The sequence below is a fragment of the Chiloscyllium punctatum genome, chromosome 3 (genome assembly GCF_047496795.1).
Source record: "Chiloscyllium punctatum isolate Juve2018m chromosome 3, sChiPun1.3, whole genome shotgun sequence".
NCBI classification, from domain to species: Eukaryota; Metazoa; Chordata; class Chondrichthyes; order Orectolobiformes; family Hemiscylliidae; genus Chiloscyllium; species Chiloscyllium punctatum.
This window is the reverse complement of record NC_092741.1, coordinates 70,977,423-70,989,517: the sequence shown is the minus strand read 5'-3', so window position 1 is coordinate 70,989,517 and position 12,095 is coordinate 70,977,423. Positions and strand designations below refer to the sequence as shown.

The following is a 12,095-nucleotide window of genomic DNA, read 5'->3' as shown; positions in this document are numbered from 1 at the left end:
TGCATCATCTGCAAACTTGGAGAGATTGGATAATATTCTCTCAACTAAGACATAATAAATAGCTGAGGTCCAAGCTCAGAATTAAAAGACCAGTTTATTCCTACTTTGTTTCCTGTCTGCTAACAGTTCACTATCCACATCAGCATATTAGCCCCATTCCAATGCAATTTCATTTTACACACTAATGTCTTATATGGGACCTTACCAAAAGTCTTCTGAAGGAAAGTCTTACCATAAAGGAAGATTTGTGTATCCTGGCCAAGCTGTTTCTTGGACTGCACCTTGGGATCTTTGCATTTTAACCCAAGAGGGCAAAGACAATCTCAATTTATCATCTCAACTATACAGTAGCACCTGCAGCAATGCAGCACCTCTTTGGTATTGTTCTCAACTGGATTATCTACTCAAGTGGGGCTTGAAATCATAACCATTTGCCTGAAAGAATAGTGCCTTTCTGATTGGATTCAATTTTCTTACGTCTTTCAATTGGAGGAAACAAATATTTTGAAACTTGAGTACTACATAAATTGGAACACCTTAAGAATAAATAGAGGCATCAGCAAATAGAAAGGAGAATGTTATCACAATCACAATGAAATGTTATCTTTAATATTGTTAGTCACAATTTGTACTTCCAAAATTGCATATGAAAAATTGAAACTGTCAGTGCATTCAAGGTTAAAGTACAACAAACATGCATAAACTCATTAAAACGTATTCACTTCTTATATTAACAGGATCAAGATACAATACCAAGGATAAAATAAACACAATACTATATAGCATAGAACCTTTATTGAAAGCAGCGAGTGCAGTTGTCAGTTTAAAGCGTGTCTGAGAGCTCAGTTTCAAAAATCGACTAGAAACTGTAAAATGTAGTTATCTACATCAAGCTGGCCGGAACAGCTGCACGTTTGCAGAATTATGCTTTCTTGACTTTAATTGTCTCATTACAATTTGTCCACTCACTTAACAGTTAACAAGCAAAATACCACAACACCGTGCTGTGAATATTTTAACCGGATAATTCATATCTAGAACATATTTTGTGGTTCTGAGTTCATCCACAGGTCTCAGTATAACTCTAAAACGTCTGAACAAAATATCAATGATGTTCCCATAACCTGAAAACATTGCAAATCTTAAATACAATAAAGTTATCTAACTTACTTATTATTAGTCTGAAAATGTGCATATTTACTAACTAGCAGTTAGAAGTTCCTTATTGATTTGTTTTGGAGGTAGAACTTTTATTTCGAATGGTTTGAAAAATTCCAGCAGTCCTTTAACATCTTTAAGTTCTAGACAGTAATCTTCAGCTATTTTGTCAGCTGTCCATACGTCAGGCTTGAGTTTGTGGTTATTGAGGATGGTAAGAGCCTCCACTATACTCAATTTGCCTTTAGGAACCTTTGTAATGTTGAACAGCTCATAATCCAAGTTAGATTTGAGGAGTCTGTGCTCCTGCAGCTGCTTAGATGTTTCAGAAGTTGCACGTTTCTGGAAACAAAGCACAATAAAACAGTAAAATGTCTGCAACAGCCTAAGACAATAGTAATTACCAGGGAGGAACATGTGCTCAAAAATATATTAAATATTCAGAAGCTTCAATATGTCACAAGAGCCCTCCATGAAACCAAAATAAATGAAATATCAATAAATTAATTATTTCTGATAAACAAGGAGTAGTACAGTGGCTCTGTGGTTAGCACTGGTGCATCAAAGCACCAGGGACCCAGGTCCAGTTTCAGTGTCGATCATTGTTTGTGTGGAGTTTGCTGTATATGTGTGGGTTTCTTCCGGGCTCACCAGTTTCCTCCCACAGTCCAAAGATGTGCAGGTTAGGTGGATTGGCCAAGCTAAAATGTCTCAATGTCCAGGGTGGATGTAGAAATGCAGGCTGATGGGGATACGGTAAGGGGCTGGGGCTTGGTCGGGGTCTGAGTGGGATGCTATTCAGAGAGTCGGTGTGGACACAGGCCAAATGGCCTGCTTCCTTTCACACTGTGGGGATTTTGTGCAAGGCGGTAGATATGGAAGAATAGGGAATGTACAACGTCAACCATCACTGATGGCTTATTACACATTTGGCACAGGGCATTTTTTACAGATAGTCACAAGAATACCTTCAAACCAATTTAAATGGAGAGTGTTTTAATTTCATTTCACTTATGTTGCTACCATGCATTGTTTAATTTAGTAAACTATATAATCAACGTACACAGGGCTGCTTCATTAAGACTTTCAGCACACGTAACAGTATGATTATCCCTGAGCAATCATCTGTAATTTTTATGGGAAGGCCACTGCATTTGCAATGAATATTGGAGCTTCTCCCCATCTGCTGGCTTAAGACAAATCTTCAGGTTCTCTAATGAATTCTGACCACTATCATTCCTGCAAATCATTTCAACCCTGCAGTCAAAAGATTTTCCTATATAAAGCAGCTAACTGCTTTAATATCTCCAAGTATTGAGTGCAAAGCAGCTCGCTGCAACACAATCATGACAAGGACAGACAAGCTTAATATGGAATACTACAATCTGTTTCCAACTTTTTGTTACTTTTTTTCCCTGGACTTCAATGCATAGACTAATGGTGTGGCAGACAGATCTGTGCATTGCATGTTTCCAAGTTCCTTCATGACCTTCCTTCTAGTTACAGAAAATTGCCACAGAAAGCTAAACACTGCACTCCCTTCTGGAAGGCAGTGCAGCCACAGCTCAACAGCTTTTAATTTAATTTCTCTGATATTGAACAAATGATGTAGGAGGCCAATGTGCTTCCAAATCTAATCTACAATGCTTAGTGGTACATGGAATATATAAAAGGTAGTGTTATTGTGAGAAGCTTTCTTTAATATTTTATTGATTTTGGAAACTATCCGTTCATCTCCCTATTCCAAATGACATTTTCATTTACATAAGACTTCGAATTCATTGTTAACATGCTGCAAAGTCAACAACAACAGGAACTAAAATAGGTCGGTCAGACAATGCCAGCATCTGCTACTCATGCCCAGAAATGAAGTCAAAATGTCATTTGGTGTTTAGCCCTTCAAAGTTTGTCTGAAATTGTCAAAGCAAACTGGCAAAGAATTGCGCATGAGGTTTACAAAACTAGTGTCATTTGACACTTCTAATGATCAGGTCGAGTTACAGTGAAGAAAACAAAAAGGAAAAAGGAAGAAATGACATAGTGATGACCACAACCACAGAAATACAGAGCACAACATTTATAATAATTGATCATATTAGAAGAACCTTACACGGTCTAAGACAAAGACATTTAAAATGTAAACATTGATTTTATTTGTAATGTTAAGTCAGCACCTTGTGATAGAAAGGACTATGATACAATGTATTTGCAAAAACACAAGTAAAATTAAAAGTTTTATCCTCATTGTGGATATTTTTACTGCAAAATGCAACTTATTACAAACACTTACCTTTGCAGGAATTTCCTTTGAATCAACATAAATATCTTTGAGTAAATTCAGAAGTTCTTCATTTTTATTATGAACTTCATTTGTTTCCGGGTGATCTATAAAAGAACACCAGAATTTACTGACATGATCCTGAATCAAAAGACATGCCCTGACACCAACCTAGCCCCAGAAAAGACACGAAAGAACAGTTCATTTAACACATGGTCCAGAATTTTTCACAGTCTCTAATTAAAGTTGAAATTCTCATTTATCAAGACAGGAAGAAAACAGTTAGAAAGCAGCCAGCACTCGTTTCAACAGAGGTGATCATGGTTGACAAACTTACTAGAATCTTTGAAGACATACAGATGTAGTTTGAGAGATAAATGCAGTGGATGCAATGTGCATGGACTATTTTCAAGCATGAAATAGGGTACCAGATAGAAGAATAAAATTAAGAAATATAGAATTAGAGATAGGATATCATAACAAACTAAAAATTAATTAGAAAGGATCAAAGAGCAATTTGTAGGTAAGGCTGCTGGCTGACTGTGATCTCCCAATAGATTCTGAAGTATTTCTGTTCATTGTCAATTTTATAATTCATCAGATGACATCAATTCAGGTTCAGGCACTTTCATATGAAAGAACATTGCATGCCCAAGGAACTTTTATCTGGTGAGGCAGAGAGATCCAGAGGACTGGCGGGATGATCAAAGTTCTGCTTCAAGGAAGCTTGTAAGTATGACATGAAGGGTCAAACCATCTGAGTTTTTTTAAGCTCAAAGACACCAGTTGGTGTCAGAAAGAAATGGTGACATCACCTGTCAGCCAGCTAGATGATCAGTGGGTAACTGAGGTGGCTGGGCAACAGACAGTGGTATTGAGGCAGAACCCTGCTCTCTCTCTCTCTCTCTCTCTCTCTCTCTCTCTCACACACACACACACACACGGATTGTTTTCTTCAGCCATCAACAAAGGATGATCATATGAAGAAACGCTATCCCCAACAGATTCGATTAGCTGCAGGTTCGTCATTTTACAAAGATGGAAAGCTGTCAGCAACAGTGGCCTAGGTGAAATTTGTAGACAACACCAAAATGGATGATTTTGAAGATCAAAGACACAGGTACAGAGGTGAGAGAATGACCAAATAAAGTGAACAGCCAAGGTTTTTTTTCTCCAGGGTAGAGGACTCTAAAAATAGACGGCATAGATTTAAGGTGAGAGAGGAAAGATTTTAAAAGGACGTGAGGGGCAATTTCTTTCACACAGAGCATGGTGCGCATACGGAATGAGTTGCCAGAGGAAGTGTACAATTACAACATTTAAAATACATTTGGACAGGTATATGGAGTGGAAAGATCGAGAGGACGTGGACCAAAAACAACCAAATGAGACCAGTTCAGTTTAGGAAACCTGGTCACAGAGTCACAGAGACGTACAACACAGAAACAGACCCTTCGGTCCAATGCGTCTATGCTGATCAGATACCCTAACCCAATCTAGTCCCATTTGCCAACACTTGGCCAATATCCCTCTAAACCCTTCCTATTCATATACACATCCAGATGCCTTTTAAATGTTGCAATTGTACCAGCCTCCACCACTTCCTCTGGCAGCTCATTTAATACACGCACTACCCTCTGTGTGAAAAAGTTGCCCAATAGGTCCCTTTTATACCTTTCCCCTTTCACTCTAAAGCTATGTCCTCAAGTTCTAGACATTCCCACCCCAGGGAAAAGATCTTGTCTATGTATCCTATCCATGCCCCTCAATTTTATAAACCTCTACAAGATCACCCCTCAGCCTCTGACACTCCAGGGAAAAGAGCACCAGCCTGTTCAACCTCTCCCTATAGTTCAAATCCTCCAACCCTAGTAACATCCTTGCAAACCTTTTCTGAACCCTTTCAGGTTTCGCAATATCCTTCCAATAGGAAGGAGACCAGAACTGCATGCAATACTCCAGAAGTCTAACCAATGTCCTGTATCACCGCAACATGACCTCCCAACTCCTATACTCAATGCTTTGACCAATAAAGGAAAGCATACCAAATGCCTTATTCACTACCCTATCTACCTGCAGTTCTACTTTTGGGTAACTATGAACCTGCAGTCCAAAGTCTCTTTGTTCAGCCACACTCACTAGGACCTTACCATTAAGGTGTACAAGGCCTACTCTGATTTGCTTTTCCAAATTGCATTACCTCACATTTATCTAAATTAAATTCCATCTGCTACTCCTCAGCCCATTGGCTCATCTGATCAAGATCCTGTTGTAATCTGAGGTAATCTTCTTCGCTGTCCACTACACCTCCAATTTTGGGGTCATCAGTAAACTTACTAACTGTACCTCTTATGCTCAGATCTAAATCATTTATGTAAATGACGAAAAGTAGAGGACCCAGCACCGATCCTTGTGGCACTCCACTGGTCACAGGCCTCCAGTCTGAAAAACAACCCTCCACCACCACCCTCTGTCTTCTACCTTGAGCCAGTTCTGTGTCCAAATGGCTAATTCTCACTGTATTCCATGAGATCTAATTTTGCTAACCAATCTCCCATGGGGAACCATCTCGAATGCCTTACTGAATTCCATATACATCACATCTACCGCTTTGCCCTCATCAATCCTCTGTTACTTCTTCAAAAAACTCAATCAAGTTTGTGAGACATGTTTTCTCATGCACAAAGCCATGTTGACTATCTCTAATCAGTCCTTGCCTTTCCAAATACATGTACATCCTGTCCCTCAGGATTCCCTCCAACAACTTGCCCACCACCAACGTCAGGCTCACTGGTCTTTAGTTCCCTGGCTTTTCCTTACCACCTTTCTTAAAGAGTGGCACCACGTTAGCCAATCTCCAGTCGTCCAGCACCTCACTTGTGACTATCGATGATACAAATATCTCAACAAGAGGCCCAGCAATCACTTCTCTAGCTTCCCAGAGTTCTAGAGTACACCTGATCAGGTCCTGGGGATTTATCCACTTTATGCGTTTCAGGATATCCAGCATTTCTTCCTCTGTAATATGGACATTTTTCAAAATGTCACCATCTACATTTTATATCTTCCATATCCTTTTCCACAGTAATTACTGATGCAAAATACTCGTTTAGTATCTCCCCCATTTTCTGCAGCTCCACACAAAGCCCGCCTTGCTGATCTTTAAAGGCCCCTATTCTCTCCCAAGTTAACCCTTTTGCCCTTAATGTATTTGCAAAACCCCTTTGGATTCTCCTTAATTCTATTTGCCAAAGCGATCTCGTTATGCCCTCCTGATTTCCCTCAAGTATACTCCCACTGACTTTATACCCTTCTAAGGATTCGCTTGATCTATTTTGTCTATACCTGACATATGCTTCCTTCTTTTTCTTAACCAAACCCTCAATTTCTTTAGTCATCCAGCATTCCCTATACCTACCAGCCTTCCCTTTCACCCTGACAGGAATATACTTGTTCTGGATTCTCGTTATCTCATTTCTGAAGGCTTCCCATTTTCCAGCTGTCGCTTTACCTGTGAACATCTGCCCCCAAGCAGCTTTGAAAGTTCTTGCCTATTTGCCTTTCTCCAATTTAGAACTTCAACTTTTAGATCTGCTCTATCCTTTTCCATTACTATTTAAAATCTAATAGAATTATGGTCGTTGGCCCCAAAGTGCACCCCCACTGACACCTCAGTCACCTGCCCTGCCTTATTTCCCAATAGCAGGTCAGGTTTTGCACCTTCTCTCCGAGGTACATCCACATACTGAATCAGAAAGGATTCTTGTACACACTTAGGAAATTCCTCTCCATCTAAAGCTTTAACACTATGGCAGTCCCAGTCACTGTTTGGAAAGTTAAAATCCCCTACCATAACCACCCTATTAGTCTTACAGATAGCGGAGATCTCCTTATAAATTTGTTTCTCAATTTCCCTCTGACTATTAGGGGGTCTATAATACAATCCCAACAAGTTGATCATCCTGTTCTTATTCCTCAGTTCCACCAAAATAACTCCCCTAGATGTATTTCCGGGAATATCCTCCCTCAGCACAGCTGTAATGCTATCCCTTATCAAAAATGCCACTCCCCCTCCTCTGCTGCCTCCCTTTCTGTCCTTCCTATAGCATTTGTATCCTGGAACATTAAGCTGCCAGTCCGGTCCATCCCTAAACCACATTTCTGTAATTACTATGATATCCCAATCCCATGTTCCTAACAATGCCCGAGTTCATCTGCCTTCCGTGTTCGGCCTTTTGCATTGAAATAAATGCAGTTTAAACTTATCAGTCCTACCTTGTTCTCTGCTTTGTCCCTGCCTGCCCTGGCCGTTTGACATGCTTCTTTTCTCAATTGTACCGTCTCAGATTGACCTCTTTCCTCACTACCTTCCTGGGTCCCAGGCCCCCACCTTACTAGTTTAAATCCTACTGAGCAGCTCCAGCAAATCTCCCTGCCAGTATTTTAATTCCCTTTCAATTCAGGTGCTATCCATCCTTCTTGTACAGGTCACACCTACCCCTGAAGAGATCCCAAGGATCCAAAACTGTGAATCCTTCTCCCATACACCAGCTCCTCAGCCATGCATTCGCCTGTTTTATCCTCCTACCGCCATTAGTTCGCAGCACCATTAGTCGTCTAGGTAATAATACTTTTGAGGATCTCCTTTTTAAATTCCTGCCTCTTTATATTCTCCCTTCAGAATCCCATCCTTTTCCCTTCCTATGTCTTTGGTTCCAATGTGTACCATGATCTCCTGCTGGCCCCTCTCCCCCTTGAGAACATTCTGCACCTTCTCTGAGACAGACTTGATCCTGGCACCAGGGAGGTAACACACCATTCTGATTTTTCGCGGCTGGCCACAGGGACATCTGTCTATGCCTTGGACTCGAAAGTCCCGTAACACTATTGATCTCTTGGAACCCAACGTAACCCTCATTGCATTAAAGCCAGTCTCGATTCCAGAAAATTGGCTGTTCATGCTACATTCCTCTGAGAATCCATCACCCCCTACATTTTCCAAAACAGCATACTTGTTTGAAATGGGCATAGCTACAGAAGACTCCTACTATTTGCCTACCTCTCTTACCTTTCCTGGAGTTAACCCATCTCTGTGACTGTATCTATAACTTCTCTCTCTTCCTATAACTGCCATTCATCACACCCCCTTACTCTTGTAAATTCCTCATTGCCTCCGTCTCTCCAACCGATCCATTCGATCTGATAGGATTCGCAACTAATGGCATGTATTGCAGATATAATCCTCAGTAACACGTAAACTCTCCCTAAACTCCCACATATAATCAAGAAAGAACCCATTCTACTCACTATTGCAGACTTACTGTAAGGCCACAATTAAAATATTTACTTCTGTCTCTGAGCTAAGACCTCTCCCACACAGGTTCCTCCAAGATTAATTGTGAATTTCACTGTTTGTTAGTTTTCCCAGACGCACTTTGATGTTCAGCGATACATGAATTCAAACAGCAAAGGCAGTAACTACACAGGTTCACTGCTGTGTCAGTTAGCATTGTGGGTTTCTATCTCTGTCCGTCTGTGTCTCTCACCTGCACCGACCTCACCATGTGCATCCTTTGTCTGTTCCTCTCCCTTTTAAAAGTACTGTTGTTTTGATTTTTTTCCTCCAAAGTTCCAAAACAACACAACAGCATATAAAACAGTAATTGCTGCTCCTCGAATTGGAGGAAATCACCTCCAACACCTAAATACCTCAAACAAGGAGCAGCCTGTTACAACCAGAAATTTTTCCTGTCCTCCATCTTGGATTACCCAGAATCCAACTGCGCTACAGGAGCTAAGACAGTCCACGACATTCTAAAATAATTAACAACATTTTGAATAAAACAAACACACAATTTTAGAAAGTTAATTCATAAATTTCCAACAAACATTGTAGGATCTGGATCTATACCAAAAGAAAGAAGGATTTTGTCAAGGTTTCAGGTTTTGTTGAAATCTATCTATCTATTAGATGCTGAAGTATGTTGTTTAGAGACAAAGACACAAACAGACTAGTGGGGCTGTAAGCTTTACCCCACCACCACCACCACCACCACCACCACCACACACACACCTTTTGTGGCATATGTAATTCTTATTTCTGGTCTGGTTCAGCAAGACAATAGAAACAATACAATGGGAGTGAAGGTTGTGGTGGGGTCCTGAAAATTACATCTTCTACCATCATCATATAAATTGAGATTTACTTGGCAGTTTATGTTGGACAAGTAACCTGACAGTCAGTCATTCAGATAGCCAAGGGGTGAAGAGTGTGGTGCTGGAAAAGCACAGCCGGTTAGGCAGCATCTGAGGAGCAGCTTATGCTCGAAATGTCAATTCTCCTGGTCCTCGGATGCTGCCTGACTGGCTGTGCTTTTCCTGCACCACACTCTTTGACTCTGATCTCCAGCATCTGCAGTCCTCACTTTCACCTGGACAGTCAAGGGGTCACATACAAAATTAAAACCAGTTTCAGTAATACTCTAAGGTAGACCTTAATACTCTAAGGTACACCTTAATACCGGTAATTCTCTAAGACGAACCTTCCAAAATGGGGGTTGGGACCCCACATTGGATTGTGAGCTTTGACAGAGTTGCTCCAGGTCTAATAGCTCTCTTCTCACAGGCTGCTAACGGTTTCCTGGTTGTTGGAGAACATCACACAAAAAATTCAAGCCTGAACGTGAAGTCACAGCAGAGAAAAACATTGGGAAGCTCTGCAATGCATAATTAAGGAGCTATAGTCCATGAAGGGTTAAGGGCATTTCTATCGAGGGAGGCAATCAGTTTGTACAGTTTGAATGAAACCACTCCACAAACATAGGAGGAGATGAAGAGTTAGGCCTCAATGAAATAGGACAGCCCATTGATAGAGGTCTATTGCTGCACCACACTGTAGTCATTCAGTCAACCAAGCTGAGCCACGATCCCAGCTCTCCCATTCCCACCTCACTCTGATATGGTTACCTTGAAACACACATTATACTGTGTTGTCAGGTGCAATTTTTATTTCATTTTCAGCAAGGTATTTATTTCTAGGAGTAGGTATGGACGGGAAAACATATATTTGGGTTGCTCGATCTGTACAGAAGGGAGGGGGAAAATAAGAGCTCGTTAAATATTATGAGGGTTGCACTTCAATAAAAATAAATCACAGTGACAAGCTTAGTCTCGTCGTTCAGCTAAATAAGTTCCAAAAGACAATTAAAGCGAGGTTAGGCTGCGGTTGGTTAGTTACGCAACCTCAAGATTACCTTGACCTCCCACTTCAGACAAACGGATTAGGTTTGCAAATACACCTCAAAGTTTGAAAACTGCTGCAAAGACAAACAAATCAAAATTCTGGTGGGGGTGGGGGAAGAGTAAGAATTAGATGGGTGCTAATGCCTAAGCCGCACACTCAGTCTTGTCTAGCTGGCGCATTGCCCTGTTAAGAGTGAATGGGGCACTCACTGCTGAGTTGTTGCTCGATCAGTGTCATGCTACTCGGGTGCCTGGGAGCGCTGCTCGGCTTCTGCTTGCCGATCTCCACGTGCGCCCTGTTCTCCAGGTTAAAGTTCCGCATCGCACGTGCCAAACGCGCCCCCATTGTTACATCCTCCTCCTCAAGCTCCGGGTAACGTTCCGAAAAAAATCCCCTGATTTCCTGGGCCAACGTTCCGAAGGGCTTCCCCGTTTCCCAGGCAGTCCGCGCGACGCCAACAACGCTTTATCCCCACCCACCCGGGCCGTCCAAAAGAAGTAACTTTCCGCTTGCAACAGACCAGCAACAGCTACAGGTACCGCCACCTGCCGGACAATGCGACCTATTCAGGAGTGTTTCAAATGATAAGACTGAAAATATTTGGTTGAAATTTTGTCCAGTTTTTACGTGACTTCCCATTCGGTGTAATCCCCGTTTAAAATGTAAAGTAGAAAACATCACAAGGTTGTAGTACACACAGATGATTATGCGCTGAAGTTCTAATTGGCAGCTCTTGGCAGATTTTGAGGGCTGGTACCTCTACAGTTTAACATGAGTTTGTAAATGTTTAGCTCCTCTGTACGTAATAAAAATGAAAGGAATGAATTGATTTTCCTTTTATCATAATTTTTCTTACGCAAAATTATTTGAAACGTGACGGTCAATATTTAATATATTTGAATGTAAAAGGTGAATTTGCTTGCAATTGTAAATTCAAATTAAACAACTTTTTAAAAACAAAAATCTTGTCATACTTGCCTCCCCACGCACACTGTAGCTCCATAGCATCATACAACAAGATAGTCAGGTTCTTCATGAATGCTGACAATACCCAGCACTATCTCAGCTACAACGTTAATAATCCCTCTCCTTTCTCTAAATTCAGTTATTTTCCTATTTGCTCTTGAATGTCAGCATAGTTGTCAGTGAGCATTTAACGCATCAACCAAATCATCCACCGGCATTTCCGCCACCTCCAAAAACACCCCACCACCAGGGACATATTTCCCTCCCCACCCCTTTCCGCCTTCCGCAAAGACCGTTCCCTCCGTGAAAGATGCTCTCCAACGCATCTCGTCCACATCCCGCACCTCCGCCCTCAGACCCCACCCCTCCAACTGTAACAAGGACAGAACGCCCCTGGTGCTCACCTTCCACCCTACAAACCTTCGCATCAACCAAATCATCCACCGACAT

General features: G+C 41.3%; 1 protein-coding gene across 1 annotated transcript; it reads right to left on the bottom strand.

Annotated features, from left to right (window-relative positions):
* Window positions 1-587: 587 nt before the first annotated feature.
* On the bottom strand, window positions 588-11,157 carry ndufaf4 (NADH:ubiquinone oxidoreductase complex assembly factor 4). Its single transcript, XM_072554921.1, has 3 exons — window positions 10,889-11,157; window positions 3,449-3,543; window positions 588-1,500 (listed from the first exon to the last, which is right to left on the bottom strand). The coding sequence occupies exons 1-3, from the start codon at window positions 11,022-11,024 to the stop codon at window positions 1,201-1,203; spliced, it is 531 nt and encodes a 176-aa protein (XP_072411022.1). The 5' UTR covers window positions 11,025-11,157; the 3' UTR covers window positions 588-1,200.
* Window positions 11,158-12,095: the final 938 nt, after the last annotated feature.

What these genes read in the sequence shown, in the direction of transcription:
- ndufaf4 (XM_072554921.1), bottom strand. Translation starts at nt 11,024, where the DNA reads ATGGGGGCGCGTTTGGCACGTGCGATGCGGAACTTTAACCTGGAGAAC. An exon ending in GATCGAGCAACAACTCAGCA is followed by an intron (nt 3,544 to 10,888) that starts GTGAGTGCCCCA and finishes GTTCTTTTATAG; the next exon opens with ATCACCCGGAAACAAATGAA. An exon ending in CAAAGGAAATTCCTGCAAAG is followed by an intron (nt 1,501 to 3,448) that starts GTAAGTGTTTGT and finishes CTTTGTTTCCAG; the next exon opens with AAACGTGCAACTTCTGAAAC.